The 22,244-nt window shown below is 35.4% G+C and overlaps 2 protein-coding genes across 2 annotated transcripts in view; one reads left to right on the top strand and one right to left on the bottom strand.

Moving 5' to 3' along the window:
- Positions 1–12,816, bottom strand: part of LOC145673010 (uncharacterized) — a 65,968-nt gene extending 53,152 nt beyond the window's left edge. The window contains exon 1 of the mRNA XM_081742318.1: positions 11,908–12,816. Coding sequence (XP_081598444.1) covers positions 11,908–11,989 — 82 coding nt within the window. The 5' untranslated portion in view covers positions 11,990–12,816. The remainder of the gene's footprint in view (positions 1–11,907) is intronic.
- Arp8 (Actin-related protein 8) overlaps positions 1–22,244 on the top strand; it is a 161,871-nt gene that overhangs the window by 82,440 nt on the left and 57,187 nt on the right. The window lies entirely within an intron of this gene.

Below are 22,244 nucleotides of genomic sequence, written 5' to 3'. Positions count from 1 at the left end.
TATATTACTCCTCGTAATGCTAATTAAATACAATAACTACGCTTAATAAATGTGACAAATAGCTGCTTTTTTAGATACATACCACGTTATGTGTGTGTGTGTTGATATTATGTTCTTACGTAACCACTAGTGATTAACCCGAGAGAATTCTTAGCCATTTATAGATGTAATAAAGCAAGTAGTAATTTAGCGATTTGTTTCGTCATTTGTATCCAATAGCTAGAGATATAAAGTTATATGCAGCACAGTAAATATGATTATGATTTATTGCTCATAGTTAAAGAAAAAATATTTAAGAATTAAGTAAACATTAAGTTGTTCTTTGTTGTATGTATAATATACGCTTGTAATTAATGAATTAAATTCTTCAGGAGTTAATTTTTAATTGACAATCTTTATAAAAATTTCTAACAATTAAAAAATATATCCTAGAAATCATGCGAAGTGAATATTTCTGAGTTCATCGTATTTTAACTTTACTGTTAATTAATTATCCGTTTTGTTTTCAGTATTATCAGGTTTAAAACCGTATTTTTTTATAATAGTATACTAATGCCCTTAACTTTATTCATTTCATTTTACATTAGTTTCTAACTTCACAACTCAAGACAATTCTCGGGGCCGCGGTAGCTCAGTGGTAGAGCGTTCATCTCTGGTGTATGGGGTCCTTGGTTCGTTCCTAGCTCGCGCCAAATGGACCTTGTGGTGGACAAACACCGCGTGCGTGGGTTTTGTCGGGGTTCTCCCGTTTCCTCCCACTGTATCCTTTCCTCCATTGCATTCATTTCTCATCATCACCGCCTCCTTTAGCCTAGCCGGCATAATCGCGGGACGTAAAACTTAGATTTAATTTCGTTTCGTTTAAGACAATTTTCCTTCCGTAGTGAAAGTTATCTATTTTAATTTTAACTAATTAGTTTTGAAGTTATTTTTAACCTTTTTTTATATTAACTTTTAATTTAATCAGATATTTTCATAGGATTATTTTTTAAAAATTTTAATCCATTAAAATTGTTATTAATTTTTCTAACTATGGTATAATACGTTTTAAAAAGTCTGTTATATAGCTTATAGAATATATTATATAGGCTATGCACGTTTTCTTTTATTTGCCCCAGTAAATCAAGTAAAGATTGTTTTATTGAAGCGCGTTGCTTTGATTGTTGAAATATATTCTCTTTGTTGTAGTTCTGCTATAAGTACTTCTTCCTAAATTGTTGAAATAACTAGCCTTCAGCTACCTCGGGATGTCGTCCTCCAGACCCTCGCTTTTGCTCGGCCTAAGCCCTCATACCTCGTACGGCAAGAATACGTTAATGACATTATTATTCGCGAAATATTTAAACACCTTTCCCCCATCGACCCAAGAACTAACTGTATTCAAAATTTCATTTCAAATGGTTCACCCGTTTCTTTAGTGTAATTCAGACTGCATTACGAAAGCTAAGTAAGGTAGTATTATTGTTCATATTAATGAATCAAATGTTCTATCGTCATAATCATTAAGTATTCTGCTAACATAGGAGGTCTCTTGCACAATTTGAGTCGCTTACTCCACATTCCTCATCTCACGTTGTAAGAGAAATTAGCTGCAATATGCTTCAATACATTCCAGCGATTGTCACCTCCGCTCCTCTCCTTCGTTTTCCTTCCGCCTTGCGTTCTCTCACGTCACTTAGAATCGAATTATTGTAAAAATAATGCCTAACCAGTTTTTATTCTTCCTTTTAATTATCTTCAGTATTGTTGTTTTCTCTTTCTAGTTTCAGCATTTTCTCATTGGTTCCGTTCCGGATAATTGTCTCTACCCTTCTCCATATTCGCATTTCAAAAATGTTTTTTGCCTGTTTTTTGGGAGTGTCCACCTTTCTGTTCCGTATAATACTCCATACCATACGAAACATTTGATGAATTTAGATATCGTACAGTTCACGAAAATTAATTTACTTTCATAGTTTTATGAAGAAACCTAAAAAAACTGTAGTATCTTGGTCTATTTTAAGTACAGACCTACCAGTTGTTCTGGTTTCCCTGAATATATCAAACTTGTATTCGTGTTTTGAAGCGTCCAGACAAAGTTAATTTGGGTGCATTTGTAGTAGATTGTATAAAATTTTACGTAAAGAGATTACAAAAAAACTCGCGTAATGGTATGTATGTATTGTATTGTAGAATTTCTGTGGTATAATTGGCTTCTTGTACAGTCAAATCTGTCTAAGGAAGCCGTCTCTTGCTTCATAGAGAACTGATTTATACAAATGGTCAATTTACAGAGTAATAATGTTATATAGTGTTGGTAGGCTGAGATAGTGACGTATCTATTTTTTTTCTTTTCGATATCCAATTATTTGGAGATATGTCAAAACCTTTAAAGTCCTGTAAATATGCCACTTTTGAGTTTTGAGGTGCAGCATTTGTGAGATGATAAACGTGATCATAAACTAGCTGAAAATGGCAGTAACTAAATTTCAAGAAAAATGAGATACATCACTATGTCAGCCTACCGACGAATTATACAAATTCGTCTGGCATTAAAAAATCGAATACATAAAATCAAGTTCATAAAATCATAAAAGTTACACACACACACACAAAAAAAAAAAAAAAAAAAAAACGCTAATTTCACCACATATTACAGATTTCACCACAAACCAAATCATTTATTCATTTCTATATATATAATGTTTTGGTCAATTTTTATTTTTAGTAAAGTATATTTTTTTCAACGGAGGATATTGAAGGAAAAGAAAAAAAAAACTTCGTTGCGTTAAGACCTGGTTAGTTGCGAACCAGGAGATGCATCAGGTGCTCAATAGCACGTAAAGAAATTCTTAGAATTCTTATGTTCATATGTATTTAATTCGATTATATAAGAACATACTTCTGATAGCGCTCTAACCTCTGGTGCAAAGGTTCCAATCCAAATTATGTAGTCTTTTAATGGACATCGTGTGTGTAGGTTTATTCCTCCTACTTCCTCACTGCAAGAAATTCTTTCAGTATTCACTTGCGTTTGTCCCCTGCCTCAGGCTCAAGGAGATAAATAAGCATGGAAAGTTAAAATAAACATTCAGTTTTTATGAATTCTGGGTTTAAAAACCTGTTAATGCATACAGGATTTATACAACATAAGAACATTTATTATTTAGTAAGTCTAATGTTACTTTCATTAGAAGCCGAAGCGACGGAGAAAAGTACTTTATAACGAACTTAAAATCGTAATTTAATAGATGAGAGAAGCACACCTTAAAATTATGTCATGCTTCAACAAGTCAACAACTTTTAACGGTATCTCATAATTTTTCTGTTAGGAGTAATTTTGTTAACACTTTATTATTGAGTGTTGTATTTGTTTTCAGAAGTTGGTGTGTACAATGACTAGCTCCATGATACTTTTAAACCGAGTCCCAATATTATAACGCTACAGTTCGTTTTAAGAATATCAAGACAAAATTAGTCACTACTTATACAAAGATCATTAGAGATGCCCCTCCGGTTTCAAACCTACGAAAAAGCAGTTAAAACATTAAAAAATATTAGGTTAGGCTTCGGTAGGTTAATTTATCCGGTAAGACTTTAATTAGACTAGAACAGTGACTAGAACCGGTTCTCATAGAAGTTTCAATTATCACTTAAATTCAGTAATCAGTGGTTCTCATAAAAATTTAATAGATTCTCTTAATTATATAATTCTGTAAAACTCAATGAAGAAATATCACATTCAACGCACCAATTCGCCATTCTTATACGACTACCATGCTGCTGAATTATCGAAGCCTTCTGCGTCTTGCAAATGGTACCCACTTCTACGTATCTTTTCTCATATTAAACATAACTTTACTACCAAACTTACACACCCAAACATCACATAAGAATTCCAAATTATCACTTCTTACCTCATTTATCCTGTAAATTTTCCAAATTTGTATTAATAATAAAAATTTAAAAAAAAAAAAAAAAAAAAAACGGAGAGGCAACTCTAAACTTAACACGTAAATTATACACCAGCATTGAGATTCATCTAAGACCCTATATTTCACTATAATTGTAATTTACTTTACAATTCTGTAACATATATCAGTCTTACATGGCGTCTTGGTTCGTGATCTATTCTCCTTGGTTTCTTATACATTTACATAGTAACTAGACTGTTTCCTCGGTAACCAAACCAATGCCATGACAACGGATAAACAATCATTTCTACCTAACTGAAAAATAAAAATTACAAAATCAACATTTTATGACATTAAATATTATATTTCTTTCTTTCTCTTCTATTATGTAGCTAGTGCAAATTAATAAAGCACTTTCTGCCCTAAATGTAACATAAAATAAACAATAAATCTAAATACACGTTATCGTTGTAATGTGTTCCCGAGTGTTTTTTTTTTATTCTGCTTATTATTTATTTAGTTATTTAATTATTAAATTCAATTATCTTTGTAGTGTGAAAATATGTTTGATTGTTCAACTGAAATTGTTGAACTGCAGCGGGTTAAAGATTATGGAATTTTTAGCACAGTCTATGACTTTATATTGACTTATGTGGTGGTTGTTGGTATCATTAATCTACAGGTGACCAATTAATCACAATTGTTTTCAGTGCCGTGCCGTAGGGAGGGCGAGCGGGGCGACGGCCCAGGGGGCCGAAGTAAGAGGGCACAAAATTCGGGAGGAAAAAGAAATATTCTCAAAAGTTCCGGAATGGCTAAATATTTTCGTTAGAATGCGTTTTTCTGAAAATTTGAAAAATACAAAAGTTGCAGGATATCAATAGAACTATCGGATGACCGTGCTCTTCAAAATGTGTGCGGCCCTGTGTGGGCCCTACGGGTCCCATCTATGATTTTTCAAATGAGAGCCCCCATTTTTTTAATTCCAAATTCGGTATCTACGGAACAAACTAAATCAAAATATGTACTGCTCAAAGCTGTAGGATGTGAATACCAGGCCCTACATGGCCGGAAAGACAATTGGGGTGAGTACTGTGAAAAGTTCCGGAACGGCTAAATATCATGGTTAGAATGCGTTTTTCTGAAAATGTGAAAGATACAAAAGTTGCAGGATATCAATAGAATTATCGGAAGCCCGTGCCTTTCAAAACTTGTGCTGCCCTGTGTGGGCCCCACGGGGCCCATCTGTGACTTTTCAGATGAGAGCTCCCAATCCCAAATTAGATATCTACGGAACAAACTAAATCAGAATATGTAGTGCTCAAAGCTAGTCCCAAGCCCTGCAGCCTATAGTTTTCACTGGAAATTATTCTGCACGAAAATATGTGAACATACTGTGTCGTGCTCAATTCTGTTTTGGTTTGGACGATGGGTCCCAAAGTGCTCAAAAGTTGATCAATGATTAAATGTCCCAGGATTCTGAATTTGGTAAATGGAATCCCGCGAAAGGTACTGACAAGTAAATTCGTAGGTCATGAAAGTAAATCTTACGTGGTTGGTATAGGACACCACTCTTAAAAATCTTCTGAAACTTGCCTGTAGAAAAGAATACGGCAACTTTGAATAAGGTTTGAACTTGAGTCCATAAATTACTAGTCCAGAGTCCGATTAATTTCACTACATTTTCAAACAGAGAATTTCAGATCCAAACAGTATTGAAGCTCGGAAGTGCGTTGTCTGAACTCCGAGAACATAAACTGCATTAAGCACACGACTTAGTCACATTTTAATCATATTTGCAAATGTTATCTAGAAACCGAATTTGTTATTCACTGAAAAATATTTCCAAATTCTGTAAAAATAATGAGTAATCACGATGGCAGCAACAAATACTAGATCAGAATTGCATCGACGGCTACGATAAGAAATAGTTTTCGCACTCTGCACACGTATAAAACTGACAACTGGATCCATACGACAACTCTCTGCGATTTTCCTTCATGTAAATGAAAACATGTAATACCAACACTTGTGCGAAACTTACTGACATAAGAGTTCATAACAACGTGTACATATTTTTAACAGTGTATAGGGGCCCTACAAATCCTAAGGTTGCTTTATTAAATGCTAGTCCCTAGTAATCATAGTAGACTCCTATGCTAGGAAAGTATTATAGTACAGTATGTACTTATATGTAGGGCTCCATAGTACAAGGTGATTATGGAACATTGGCTACTGGGGTTGTCAGAAATGAATTCGACGTCGCAAAATAATGTTACGTCTAACAACTGCAGAATGAGTTGCTATGCAAGCCTAAGTTGGAAGAAATTCTAAGGGGATCAACAATATTGTTCCTGTAAAATGCACCTCATATCCTGTTGGCTGTGTCTATGTGCAGCCTGTTATGTACTATACAAGATGTCATTACAGAGACAGGGGCCCCAAGGTTCGTCACTCCCTTAGTATTTTTCGACTCCAAACTCTCTCTGTTGCAAATGTTGTATTTGCACTTGAGAAAATGTGTTTGCATTTAATTAAGTATTCGAATTGATGTCCTTCTGCGACCTGACAATGACCCAGACGTAAATAAAACTCATCCATAACTGCAACTAACATATCTGATGTAATTTAGCTCGAAATATTTACTATGCTTTCCTTCAGTTGTTCAATATCAGATTTCTGTTCATATGCTTTGCTTTTCAGATATCCCCAGTACAAAACGTCAAGCGGAGTTAGATCAGGAGACCTAGGTGGCCATTCTGTGGCCTTATTCTATCACCATAACGTCTCATCATCAGAATAGTAATTATTTCTCTTTCGGCTAAATTCATTGTGCCTAATAGAATGCAATTGAAGAAACTATTCAGAGGTGAAGACACCAATAATTACGTAAATACACACTTGAATTCTTCTAAACCTTTACTCTTAATCTGTGCCTGTCTGCATTCTATTCTCTTTAAGAATCATACACCACAATTACACTAATTTTGTTTTAATACATCAATTTTGCAAAACATATTTATGACCTATAACACTTCCACCGTGTTGATACAGGAACACCTACTTTCAAAATAACACTTCGGTTCCCTGGCGCCCATAGGGTCTAAACATTTTCATTTTCCTACCACACCAACAATCCTGTTGATTTTCATGCGACTTTTGTAACTTCATAATGTAAGTTTTCAGAAAAACGCATAGTAACCGAGATATTTAGCCCTTCCGAAACTTTTCACACTACTCACTCTAATAGTCTTTCCGGCAATGTAGGGCCTGGTACTTACGTCCTACAGCTCTGAGCAGTACATATTCTGATTTAGTTTGTTCCGTAGATATCGAATTTGGAATAAAAAATGGGAGCTCTCATTAAAAAAAAATAGTTGGGTCCCGTGGAGCCCAAACAGGGCCGCACACATTTTGAAAGGCAGGGGCTTCGGATAGGTCTATTGATGTCCTGCAACTTTTGTATGTTTCAAGTTTTCAGAAAAACGTATTCTAATCGAGGTGTTTAGCTGTTCCGGAACTTTTCACAGTACTCACCCTAGTAGTTTTTCCGGCCCTGTAGGGCCTAATATTCACATTCTACCGCTTTAAGCCGCACATATTCTGAGTTCGTTTGTTCCGTATATACTGAATTTTGAATTAAAAATAGTGGCTCTAATTTGAAAAATCACAGATGGACCCCGTGGAGCCCATAAGGGGCCCTTTACATTTTGACGGGCATGAGTTTTCGATAGTTCTATTAATATCCTGCAACTTTTGTATCTTTCAAATTTCCAGAAAAATGCATTCTAACCAAGATATTTAGCCGTTCCGGAACTTTTGACAAGCATTGTGTATATACGAGGGTCACTACGAAAGTTTTGAGATGTGAAATAACCTACTTATTTAAAATAAATTTAACACTTACATTTTCTCAAAGTATTCACCACTACACTGTACACACTTTTGCGTTCTCGAAACCCACTTTTGTAAGCAGTGTTGCTAGTCTTTTTCTTCAAGTGTTGAAAGTTCATTCTTGTAAGCCACTACTGCTTCTTCAGGGCTGCAAAGTCTCTTCCCACGCATGCGATCTTTGATCCTGGGGAACAGAAAAAAATCACAGGGGCCAGGTCAGGTCTATACGGAGGATGAGTCATAAGTTAGACCTCCGTAGATTCTAAAAACTGAATTGTGATGTTGGCCGTGTCTTCATCCATCGCGACCTAGAGATCGAGGTAGCGACCACGACTTAAACTTCGACCTCGATCGCGTGGTCTCTTCGGTATGTCTTTACCCTTAGCCAACGATCTTGGTCGATCTCAGTTTTTCTAACGAACAAATGGAGATAGATGTATGTTCTTATACGTATTATTCACACCAAGTTACTGCCCCATCACTTAAACACGGCGGAGTTTTTGTTCACAGTAAGATACACTTGGCGGGAGCTGGTATCTAACCAGGAACCCTACGTACCAGAGTTGAGCGCTCTACCACTGAGCCACCGCGACCAATTATTTGTGCTGTGGTATGGACCATATGTCTAAGGTTAAGCTAAATGAAAGCTTTAGCATTTTTGCGAAGAAAAACCGTTGTTAGCACTTTCAGATTATCTTCTAAAAATTTAGTTTCATTTTAAAGTATATTTCATTGACTTTACCACTAACCTGGTAAAAAAAAAGAAAGGTAATTCGAGCACATTTGTATATGTATGCTCTGGTAATGGGTTGTTGGTTGATAGAATAGTATAAAATTGGAAACCAGTAATAAATTGGAACTCAGTACATCCTTCGTGATTAAACATCATCTATTTGAAGCAGAATTGAGATTAAATTTAATTAATACTTCCCTTGAAATTAAATTTAATTAATACTGCCCTTTCTGCTTCATTGAGGTCAAACGAAACCAGTAATTCTACGTCAAGAGTTTGTTAGGTAACAGCAACTCACTTCTAAGTAAGTGGTAATATGTTAACATTTTATTCTAGAGACTTTTCGCGGATTGTAGGCTGCTAGATTTTGTAGTTGTATTGATCGTGATTGTAATGACAAATGAACGAAACGTATAACTTACTTATTTGGATTATTATTATTATTATTATTATTATTATTATTATTATTATTATTATTATTATTATTATTATTATTATTATTATTGGTCTGTTTTGCTTTATTTCTTAGTAGAATAAACAGTGACCTTTGCAAGGGGTGTTTTTCTTTTTTCATTGTTCCCTCCTTTTTAGTTCTTGACTTCACGATAGCTTAGAATATAGGTTTGAACAGGGTTTCTCAACCTGGGGATCACAACCCCTAGGGTGTCGCGAGAGGGTTTCATGGGGGTCGCTAACATAAGCGGAAGATGAATGACCTGACCAAATTTGGTTTTAATGCATTCAGTTTTAGGGGAGTTACTGTATCCACTATATCAAGAAATGGATTCTACTATTGTAGAAATAAATGGATATCATGAGATTTCCGCAACAGGTATATTAAAAATCCCACACAAGCTTATTACAATTATAAGGGGGTCGCTTTCAAGAGAGTATGATATAATAGGGGTCGTGACAAGAACTAGGTTGAGAACCATTGGGTTAGAAGAATAGGGTGAAACCCAGTATCATTTGCACGAAAAGTGCGCTTTATTTGATCACAGTAACATACAATATATTCAGATCATTTCGATTTATTTTATTTTATTTTATTTATTTATTTTTTTAAAGGATTTTACTTGATCTACATTTCCGTATTCTTTTTGTGTATTTATCCTCTCTGGAAAAGGTGAAAGTATATTGGTTTTGTCAATCTTAAAATATAGTCCGTTAATTATTAATAATGGGACTCGATAGTCATTAGCTGAGACTTGTATCAAGGCGAGAAAGTATAATTATTTATCTTGAAAGTCTGAATGCTATTTAGGGACAGATTTTCTCGGAGAGCTTTTGTCATTATCAAAAGCTCTCCATTGAAGCATGCACCAACTTCAAGAAGTAAAATCCACACTTCGAAAGTATGGAATAATACACATAATTCTAAGTCTTCTTTAATGCATGATTTTCTTATGCATTATTTACAATTAAAGTGAAAAGATTTTATAGTATAGCAAAGAAATTGTATTTTTTGTGAAATTTTATTTTATACACTTTCCGCCGTATCTGTAGTCAGTATTTTATTCAAATTTTCTTCCTCTAAAATTCAGGAGGGAGAACGTTTCGGAATAAATAAGGAATGGTAAGTTTTTATTGGCTTCTATTTGCTCATGAAATGCAGGCAACTTCGGGAGCAGCGGCGTAAATATTGGGCGCACAATGCGGGCGAACAACGGGAAAAAAGGGGCCTATTCGAGTTTCGAATATTAACTTTATGATATTACGATGTTAAAGTCCACTTTCCAGGTTTCATATTATTTCACACTTTTTCCGAAGTGTTGTTCTGTAGCCTTCAAATATTGTCAGATTAGTTTTTAAAAAACCGTTTACCATGAATAAAAACTGACATAATAAACAGAAAAGATTGGACAATATTCAATGATTTTCACCTTGTAATGAATTAAATTTTACTATTTCGCGTGGTAACAACGAGAACAATATCAAGTTGGGAATAATAATAATAATAATAATAATAATAATAGTAATAATAATAATAATAATAATAATAATAATAATAATAATAATAATAATAATAATAATAATAATAATAATAATAATAAGTGACTACGATGGAATATCCAAAGTAAAAAATCATGTTTTCTGATACTGTGTACGTTTATTTTATTTATTTAGCCTAACAATCACCAGATATAGCTCAGAGGTCATTTTATATGGATATCTAACAACAATAACAATTGAAAGGATTTGGGAAGGTATCGGTCAGGGCCTGTTTAGTAGATACCATCCCGGCATTTGCCTGGTAGGACTGAGGCAAATCCCAGTCAGGATGGTCGGCAGCGGGAATCAAACCCATGACTTTCCGAATGCTAAGTCTACGATTTGCCTCTTGAGCTACTTCGGTCAGCTCGCATCAAAACATCACGCATTTTACTTTTCTTTATGAACGAAGGAAGAGGAGGAGGGTTGACATATTTGCAACCTTACTTACGGTACTGGGAGGGAAAATCTTCATCTGGGAAACACATGAAATCAACATTGTGTCTAAGCCTTGCATCCAAAAGTTGGAAGATTCATCCTGCATTCCAATTATAGAGTCAGAACTGAAGAGTTAATGCGGAAGTAATACTCGAGGATCCCTTCGTTGTAAAAACTGGCAAATTATTCATTCTTTTTATGCTCATGGTTCCGGTTAGATTCTCAGCGATGTGATTTACTCCATACTAACCTTAGTAATGATTCGGATCTAAGTTTAGTATTAGATGTCCTCTCATATAGCCACGGTTCTGAAAAAGGGCGATAAATTGGAGTCAATTTATCGTTACCCAAGGAGGCGAAAAAAAATCATGCGAACGAATAACTGTGTGTTGATTTTCTGGAAAAGCAATCTAATTTAAGATAAACGCGTCTAATTAATAAAAAAGATTGTACCCAGGGAAAATATTGAGAATTAGCACTTAGTAACTTCTGAGTTTCTGGAACAAGAATTCGTGTTCTTTTTACAGAAATTTTCCCACTGTTTTTGCATTTTCCGTGACAGTAATTTCTGTATGTCTGTTAGTCAAAATTTAATAGTATACAGGAAACTTAAGGAAAACGAGATTAATGGTTGAATCCAAAACAATAAAATGTAGTCAGATGAATCAAATTTACTGATGTTAGTGTACGCGTGTTTGGCGTGGAAGACCCGGGTTCGATTCCGACGGGAGCTCATATGATTCGGATTCCACGTTAATCAGTAGGTCCACGTCGTATATAGCCTCGCTGCTGAAAGGAACACTAAACTCAATTCAATTCAATTCAAATTCAGTGATTAAATAATCGTTAAAATGTAATATATATCGAATAGCAAACGTATAATCATGTAATTGACGTATTGAATTTTTTCATTACTAAATCGTAATTAATTATCTTTTATTCATTATTTGTGCTTACCTTTGTATATGTCTCGAGCGCTGATGCCTGAGGACGATGGCACAAAATGTAAGAAGAGAATGATGCTGGGGACAATGTACATACCAGCGATCGAAGGAAAAGCTTGGTCAGTCCACTTTAAATTTTAATTCGTCTTGTCATCTCACGCACTGACCATTTGTTGACATTGTGAGTCAACGACGGCACTGACTGAGGGAAAGTATTGGCACTGTTCGATCGACGAAAATGCTTTCACTCTCGTTGCGGTATTACGTACACGAGTATAAGAAGCAACAGCACTTGTCCTGAATTATTGAGTGACATGTTGTCACGAGTAATTGGATTGGTGCATATTCTCAAGCACATACATACACAAACACTCACTCACACAGTCACACTCGATACGTTGTTGTTGTTGCCGGTATCGTCCAGCGTCTGCGTCGATTGTTTATGTCTTATGCGACGGCGGCGGCGGGAAACCCAAAATGCATAGCGAGGCTGGAGAAATCTGAAGTAGTCAACTCCCACTCGCTGTGACAGTAGTTTCCACTGAAGACCCGACTATCATCCATCGCATCGGCCTCGATTCGCTAACTCACAACTTAACTGAGAATGATAATTGAAGCGTTTAATTAACGGGCGCTACAACGTTTTTTATTATTATTATATATTTTGAAAAGAAATTTCTTGCTACGGCTTCCTTAGCTACTATTGCCATTCCGTGTCGTTCAGTGGAGCATTCACGCAGAAACACGTTTACTTCCAAGTACATTTATGTATGCTTTTCTTCCGAGTTACTTTAGAATACTCGTGCTGTCTACCTACATTTTAGCGGATGATAGTAGTGATGAGCCGCTTCAAAAAGGAGAAAGGGGGAGGAGGGGCGCTGTTTTCGTTCAGGTGAGGAGTCCGACCAACTGAACTGGGAAAGAGAAAGATGCTAGTGAATGGTGACCGAGTAACCGCTCCGCTGTTAGATCACGTGATTAGAAAACCCGCTATCCGACGGTCATCCTGTTTTATCCCTTCTCTGCCCCACCCCTTTTCATTTTTTCTTTTTTTATATAAAAAAGAGGTATAGAAGACAAAAATGAAGGTGTTGAACAAGGTCAAGGAGAAATAGGAGTCGGAAGATGAGAATAGTAGGTGCAGAAGAATGCTCCTTCCTGAAGCTGAATCCCTGATTACGTGCGTGAATTTATATTTTTCAGGATCTCCATACAAAAGAAGTCCTGACTGACCAATCAACGTCTAAACCAAACTATTTAATCTAGAGAGTTGAAATTTGAACATTATACAGAATTTGTGACGTAAGGTATCACTAAGGAAAGATTTTTGGAAATAAGAAGTAGAAATGAGAAAATGAAAGTTGCATTTATTTTAATAACATGACCATATCTTATAAATGGTCAGAGATATGAAATTTGATATTTAGACTTCTCATTTTAAGTTATTAAAATATATGTTTCAGCCTTTTAAAAAAAAAATACCTAAAAGGGAAGAAGAGATGTGGGAATTAAAAGTGGTGGGGATGATTCCCTTATCTAGATCATATATTTAACACATAAACATGTGTTTGTTTATTTTAAAGGAAAAGCTTAAATTCCAAATTTAATGTCTCTAAACTTAAGAGATCTCGAAATATGGACATTTTTTAAAAAATTTCACTTGATAGGAGATTAATTTGGGGTTGTGATTATTATAAAAAGATGTTTGTATGTCGAAATCCCTTTCGTTTAGAGACGTGAAATTGGTTTTTAGACTTTTTCGGGTTTTTTTTTTTTTTTTTTTTTTTTTTTTTTTTTTTTTTTTTTACCTACAATGGAAGGAAAAGGGCTAAGGTAGTTCATGAAGATGCCAATTGAAATTTCTTGGGTTTAGAAAAATGGCATTTGATATTTATGCTTTCCATTTAAAATATTAAACATGCGTTTCTGTATTTATTGATATTGATATTTGACATAGAAAGGAAAAGATGGAGGGCGAGTCCAGCTCGCGTCCCGCCTCCATCTTCAATCGCACAGCCCGGCTGAAGTTTGCCGATAATGCACGAAGTATACCAGGAACAGCCACACACGTGAGGGTATGGATACTTTTAGATAATATTCATAAACCTTATTCTCCCTGTGCGAAGAACGAGGACTTACGCTAATATGTAATAAATATGTGTATTTAGTTGACCTGCAGTCTATTAGTCAGTTAGTTCAGCAAATGAGTCTATTTAGTTGACCTGCGGGATAGTCATTATTGGTTTTTCTTTCATCGTTCTATTATCGGTTAGTATAAAGGAAAAGTTGGTTCCAACCCCTGAAAACTATCATTATTGACATACTTCTCGTAAAAATGTAAATTGCATAGTCCTGGTTTTACTGTAGACTGCGAGTGTGTGTGTTAAATAGAATTGTGCTAAACTCCTATGCTCAATGAAGTACTAAACACACAGCGGCGGTGAAACACAGTATGATCGAGTTTGATGTTTTAAATGACCCCCTAAATTTAGCCCCGTCCGGTTTCCCGGGGGGGGGGGGATTGTCGCCATTACCTTGATGAACTCAGTATCATGAAACAAAGCACAAACTCATCGATCAAACAGTTTTAAAAATCAGAATTATATTCTATAATATCTCAAATATCTACTTATCATTCACGTACTGAGCATATATTCGTCCTTCGCAGCTATTCGCGTACGTATTTACCTTGCTTGGCGAACTGTGTACTGTCTGGTGTGCCACTTAATTTGTATTCCTGTTTTGGATAGATAAGAGTTTACTTGATGTCTTTAGTGCTTAAATAATTAGTATTTCACAAAAATGATATATTGGCTGTTCTTACTTTTCCCCGTCCTGAATAGTAAAGTGTGTTAAAAAAAAAAAAAAAAAAAGAATAAAAAGATCTTAACTTATCAAGTGTTACATGAAAGCGTGGCAACTTTATATGCGGAAATCTCTTAATTTTGTTCATAGGTAAGTAAAGTAGCTTTTAAATTAGCATACTATGATTTGATTTCGATCAATGTAAGCTTGCAAGTTCAAGCACTGCAAATACCTTTCCGATCGGTCTGTCTTCAAGGACGATTCTGAATGGTAAAAGAATCAAACTTTGACGGATGCTTATTCGGAAAAGTGCTAATCAAAAAGTAAAATTATATGCGATGATTATCAAAATAATGGAAACACATATAGAAAATGCTACTTAACGTGCTTAATACTACATGGGACCATCATTCGCCTCCAGATTAGCTTTCATTAGTCGTAGCTATAAATGATTTCCAGAGAAATTGGACCATTCTTCAAGCAATACAGCATTCAGTTCCTTCAGCAAAAAAGAAAATATATCTGCTTCAGAACTGACCACAGGTGTTCAATAATGTTGGGAGTCTTCGAATTAGGCTGCCAGGAAATTGTAATTCATCTCAATGTCTGTGAAACCACTCTTCGACAGCTCTTGCATGGAAATCTGTGGCGCACTGTCATCTTGCCTCATTGGCAGAAAATTAACCACTTCCGGTTTAAACGGTAATCATTATACAGTGAAAATGGTAATAAATAGAAAGAAGCAGTTTTCTGTAATCAAGCGTCTCAAGAGTATATTCCGTCTCCACTCTAATCTCTCTGCTTAAACCAGAAGTAGCAGAAATCCATTAAAACTTTCGGTTTCAATAATCTACATAGAGCAAACATTATGAGAGATAGCGAGAAACTGTTTTTTTTAATCGTTTTAAGAATATGTATCATCTTCCCTCTTAACCCTCTATTCAAACCAGAAGTGACAGAAGTCAACCAATTCCGGTTTTAACGTTGATTGTCATAGAATGAAAACCATAATTTATATCGAGATATAGCTTTCTGTAATCAATTAAGCGTTCCAAGAGTAGATTCCATGTTCACTCTGATATCTATACTAAACCGGAAGTGGCAGAAATCAACTACTTCCTGTTTTAATATTTCCGTCATAGAGTAAAAACGGTAACAATTAGAAGCGATTTTTTCCAATCAGTTAAGTGTCCCAGGACATATTGCATCTTTCTCCAATCTAATTTCTCTATTGAAGTCCAAAGCGGCAAAATATGAACCACTTCTTGTATTAAAGGTAATCGCTAAAGAGTAAAAACGGTAATCGATATAGAAAAATGGTTTTCTGCAATCGATTAGGCGTCGCAAGAATACATTTTTATCTCCATCCAGAATTCTACTGGAGCCATAAATGGTAGAAATCCACTAAAGCTTCCGGTTTTAATAATCTACATAGAACAAACACGATAAGAGAGAGCGAAAAGCGTTTTTTTAATCGATTTAACGTTGTAAGAGTATGTATGATCTTTTATCGTAACCCCCTTTTCAAATTGGAAGTGGCAGAAATTAATTAGTTTTGGTTTTAACGCTGATAGCTATAGAATATAAAACTCGTAATAGATCGTGAGAAACAGTTTTCTGTAATCAATTAAGCGTCTCAAACATATATTCCATCTTTACTGTTATCTCTCTCTACTTAAACAGGAAGTAGTAGAAATTACTACCACTTCCGGTTTCAATATTGAAAATATATCACGCTATACAACCCAAACTCCTTCATGTAATGTACGCATGACACTTTTTTTTTTTTTTTTTTTTTTTTTTTTTTTTTTTTTACTGCAACACACGTTGGTTGTACCCCGCCTGATGCGTTTAGGTAAATGATAAGGAAATGATGAAATGAGTATAGTGGGAAGAAAATACGAGAATTGCGAAGAAACGGGACCTTATCCAAACGCACATGGGATCTAATAGGAACCTTCATATAAGGAGTGAAGACTGAGGTGCCGTATTCACTAATGCTTTACTTCGTGTCTTAATAAGTCAAAGAAAATCTCAGGAGAATGATACGAAAATTTATTTAAAGAATTATTTCTCATTTAGCAGGAAAGCGTTTTCTAGACACAAAGAAATCTTTAAGTTTTACGTCCCACGTTTAGGCCTGCTAGGCTAAAAGATACAGTAATGATGAAAAATGAATGAAATGATGGAATGAAGAAAGTAGGAGGAAACGGGAGAACCTCAAGAAAACCCACACACATGATGTTTGTCCACCACAAAGTTCACTTGGCGCGAGCTGGAATCGAACCAAGGACTCTATGCACCAGAGGTGAACGCTCTACCACTGAGCCACCGCGACCTCCTTTAAGCACAAGGAGTGTAAAGAATAAGTGTAAACATATTATTCTTGAAGTCTACTTCTGTGTAACAACAATAATGATAAACATTACCGTTTGTAGAACGCATTTAAGGTCGAAGTTCTTCCTTCCTGTTTCCCTAATTTGGCTTCGACTTTCTTCTCTGCTTCAAAAGAACTTACGTTAGAGGTAGATGGTAGACTTATCCATGATGACATGCAAAATGAAATTGTGATTTGGAGTGCAGAACGCCACTTTCTACCGTCAGGTTTTCTAAGCCTTAAGAGATCGTACAACATGATGAATCTTATAAATGTGGTTTTGAGAAAAGTTTTATTTATTTATTTATTTATTTATTTATAAAAATGACTTTCGAATGTATATTTGCTGTGTAAAGTAACGAGTATAAAAGAAACGAGATGAAGGATTTAGTATCTTCTAAACTTTACTTTTATTTCAGTATACAAGAAATTTATCCTTTTTATTTTCTAGAAAGTTAACATTTCGTTTACAAAGGAGCGCGAGTAGTGCTTGGAAATTCTACTACAAAGAGGCTAAAATAAATAATATTGAATAATTATTAGTATTATTATTACTTAGGTTGTCGCTTTGCTTACAATAAAAGAAAAGGAAAGGTATTTGTCCGAAAGTAAAGGTGTCCTCATGTTATACAAAAGAGTTCCAGAGTGGCTAGTATAGGCACAGATGCCCCGACTTCCTTGAAATAGTATCTAACAATACAAATAACAACATTTACATGTCTCATTTTGTTAAGAGAAGTGTTACAATGGATTCCTGTTGTTCACAATTTTCGAAATAATGAGACAAGAACATTATACAATATGTCCAAAATAATGCAAACATCTGTAGTTTGCAACATATGAGGCATTTGTCTAGTGCCTGACCGTTGTTAGTGATATGTTAGGTGATTTCTGTAGTACATCAGGCAGGATGCAGCGGAGACATGTGCTGAAGAAGATGAACGGTGCTAATACAAAATGGAAGACCTTTCTGAGTTTCAAACGGGCCAAATGGGTGGTGCATGGTTAGTTGAGACAAGTGTACCTAAGGTGGTCAGTGTGTTAGGTATGTCACGAGAAACAGTGTCCAAGGTAGTGCCAAGGGAGTAAAATTATCAGAGATTGAGACACTGGTTACCGCCAAGTGAATTGAAGTGCCCCGTTTGTTTTTACGTTATCCTGTATCGTAGACAGTCCTTCAGAAAAATAAGTCTTGTCAGATGATTGAAACTTGTCTCAATTACAAATTGTTATTACTATTTACGAGATCGGGCATGGAAATTATTTTTTAAAACTTTTTTTTATTAAATTGTGTTTTTGGCTGGAAACTTTGAAAATGTCCGGTATTTGTGAATAACTTACTGTAGGCTGTAGCTCAAAAACAGGAAGAAATAAGTTCAAGTCTCAAACGTATAACAACAACAACAACAACAAACTAATCCGATACTTTTTTTTAAATGGTAACTCTAGAGTTAGGTTTCTCAACCGGGGGTGAAGGGAGTGAAATAGATAAATGTAATTAGGATCTAGTAGTGGCAAATATATTTTTAGAGATTATGTTCAATTCCTTATTTTGGTGCTGTATATTTACTAGCAGAAATGCCTAGGGATGCGCACGAGACAAGATTTGAGACTGTCTCATCTCGAAAATGTGCTGTAAAAGTGATGTCTCGACTCGAAAAATGTATATTTTTCTATTGGAAGAGCTGTGCCTCGACTCGAATTTTGCCCGGAAAATTATGTCTTGACTCGTCTCGTGCGCATCTCTAGAAATGCCTGCTCTTCACACGGGGAGATTAGGTGTATGGGAAATATTTGAATTCCTTTCCCCCTTATGATATGCATTTCAATGCAAGTATAGTGGTAATTGAAACAACCTAACCCTCTAGAATACGCCCTTTAGTCAAAGTGATGATAAAAACCCAGTTAAGATGAGTGCTAACTATGTTCCAGAAATTATTTCAAACTGATCAGATCTTTCTCCCACCTCGCAAACTATGGTTTCGACATTAATCCCAGTCGTTTTGAACATTTTATTTTTGAACCCTTCTCACCCCCATGTTGATGACGCTGGTACTTAGACTTGAACGTCATCGGGTGTATCACTATTCATCTCAAACACCCGGAAAATTATGAATTCGACAGTAACATTGGTCGTTTTCAATTATTTTTATGTTACCGCCTTCGTATTCCCGTATGTGTGTTAGGGATGTCTTACTCCCAGAGCATTTGATTCCAGAGTGTAAGTCATATGCGTACGTACAAGTTTGGGAGGTAGATTCAGACGTTCCAGAGTTATATTGGAACATACAAACATATATTTTTGTTTTAAAAAGTCATCTTGCCTGCCCTCCCCCCCTCTTAAATATTTTTTTTAAATGCTGGGATATGTTTGTTTTTAATGAGAAGTCTATATTCCGAATGTCATGTTCAAGTTTGAGGTTCGTGAGGTACGGAAGTTTACGCATGAATTATGAACCCCGTGCACCTTTCCCTTAGGATACGGATCAAAGTAACTTGATAAAAACCGAATTCGAGGTAGGTGATAACTCTATCCAAAAAATCATTTCAATATATTTAGACGCTTTCCCGTGATTCTATCACAAACAAGGTCCTTTTTTTAAAATTTTTATATAATACTTTGTAGATTTCCATACTTATAGTCAAATTGTTACTTTTATTCCCGTATAAGTCTTGCACATATGTTGTAAGTGATAAGTAGCAACAATAAGAAAAGCTTATTACAAACCGGAAAATACTTATGGGGGTCGCTTTGAAGATGATGTTATACAAGGGAGATCATGATATGAATTAAGTTGAAAAAAATAAACCATTTTCTAAGAAAACATATTCGTGCGAAAAGTCAAACCAGCCTGATGTGGGTTGTTAACATTTGCATATATGCCGGTCAGAGCAGGGAGATGATGTTGGGCTCCTCCCGGTTCAATTTAAAATATAAAACATTTAACTGAAAAAATCGCTCTCTTCAGCAATGCACATGATCACTAGTACAGTTTTTATTAAGTGGAAGATGTAGTTATAAAGATATAGATCTATATATTAATTATGTTCGCAGTGTATTTTCTAAAGGACAATACTTAGATTATTTTTATCATTCAGTCTTTGATATATAAGGTCTTATCCAGAGTCGTTTTGACGTATGATTAACGTCATACTAAAGGCCTGACTACTGCAGAAACATGTTAGCCGAACTCTTTAATATGACACTAATCACGAGTCAGAACGTCTCTCCATAATGTCTGAAACAGGCTTAGAGCATTTGTAGTCGCATGTATTAAACATGTAGCCGCTTTTTTGTTAACGAATTCACACGCACGATTGCTTCATCCAGTTCTCATGAAAAAAATGTCACGCCTCACGCCATGGATGCTCATTTAAGACCAAGTGTATTTTAATATAATTAATTATTCAATAAATAGAAGTTAAATTAGCCAAATGAAGGTTACCTCTTGAAACGTATAAAGTAGGTCTATCGTGTCATTGCTAAAAAATACACTTTCACATCCTTCGATAGCATTGTCTATTATTAAGCTCAGCGAAACAAGGCTCTTACGTTTATTACTTATGACAAAAGAATCGACAAAGTTGCGATGTCTAAATTGTGCACAATGATCACAGATATTACTGACAGTTTATTAGAACACTATACCGTTGAGGAATGGTGGTCCCAAAACTTTTCACTTTCCTTTACATCGAAAATAGTCAGTGACTTAATAGTAGAACACTCATTTCTGTCGTGCGTGGGGTGCCTGCTTCGATTTTAGAGCTTACTCGGCTTAGAGGAGGACAAACACCGTGTGCTTGAGTTTCCTCGAGGTTCTCTATCCCCCCCCCCACACACACACTTTCTTCATACGACCATTGTCATCCATCTCATAATTACGTCTTCCTTAACCACGGTGCATAGTCATGGGATATCAAACTAAAAAATAAATTTATAAGGCAAGCACGCAATACTTTAGTGTGTGTTGGGTTGCATAACATCGAAAAGAATGTGAAATCATCTTTATAGGTGATTTTTGGGGGAGGATACAGAGCATAGATTGATCTTTCGAATAAACTAACTCTTTGTAAAACTACATCTAAGGACGATTTTAGGAGCGGAAACACAGGTGATCTGTTAGTCGTTAGTTAGGTGATCCAGTAACTACCGTTGTTGGATTACTTCCACATGTAATAACAGATGCCTGATAAACTCTCCTCGCTAATTCTGTATCTTAAATTTAATTATCTAATTTTTATTAGTAGCCCCAATAGCTTTTAAACGCTAACAACAGTTCGGTTCGGTAACCCCATGAGCGAGGTTCCTGCTTTTGACATTACCTCGTTAACTAGAGTCTGCACTGCACCCATTCACAAAATATTTTTCTTATGAAGGAAAGTTATACCGCATATAACGGGCATTGTCCACAGCTGTCAAATGACTCATATCAACATTTGATTAAATAATAAGTTCATTATGACTTCTAATTATCGTGACTATACTATTTACGACTCGTGCTTTACTTTGTATATACTAGATGACGTAAGTAGGTGGCTAGAGAAAACGGTGAAAGTTGTTTTAAAGTGCATTAGTGCACTTAAATATTTCCTCCAAGTTTTCCTTATCTCGTGATTTTTTCCCCCTGTAAGTTGACTTTTTGTTTCTTTTTCGCTTTTTGTCGTTCTCATTGGTATGTCGTAACGACCTTCAACTTTCACAAGCCATGTAACAATTTCTCTCCTTCTAGTATGGTTTTCTTTTCTTTTTCCACAAGGTGCCTTCACAGTGTTTTCTTTTCTCTCTTTCTGTTATTCTTATAATAATAAATCCAGAGATAATTACAAAGATCATAATACGGGAGATGATACGAGCGTAGACTTCTGTAATTATGGAGTAGTCATTAGCATGTTGCTCTCTTTATAATTTTTTTGTGTTGCGTAATTTCTTTGTAATTTATGCTTGCTACATTGTAATATTACTTCCTCCTTCTTCAGCATTTACCTACTTTGTGTCCGTGTATATGGTAGCTGAAATTTTCTTCTGTAGTTGTTAGGTTAGCACATTTACCTTGGGGAATGGTTATTTACTCGATTCCAGATGAGTCATTTTGATTTTCACACTTCCCAACAGTTGAAAACTACTTGTACTCAGAACAGCTACAACAGTTTATCTAAGTGACTAGTTT

This window comes from Thermobia domestica, chromosome 2, assembly GCF_964235325.1.
Source record: "Thermobia domestica chromosome 2, izTheDome1.hap1.1, whole genome shotgun sequence".
NCBI classification, from domain to species: domain Eukaryota; kingdom Metazoa; phylum Arthropoda; class Insecta; order Zygentoma; family Lepismatidae; genus Thermobia; species Thermobia domestica.
This window is presented reverse-complemented; position numbering and strand designations above follow the sequence as displayed.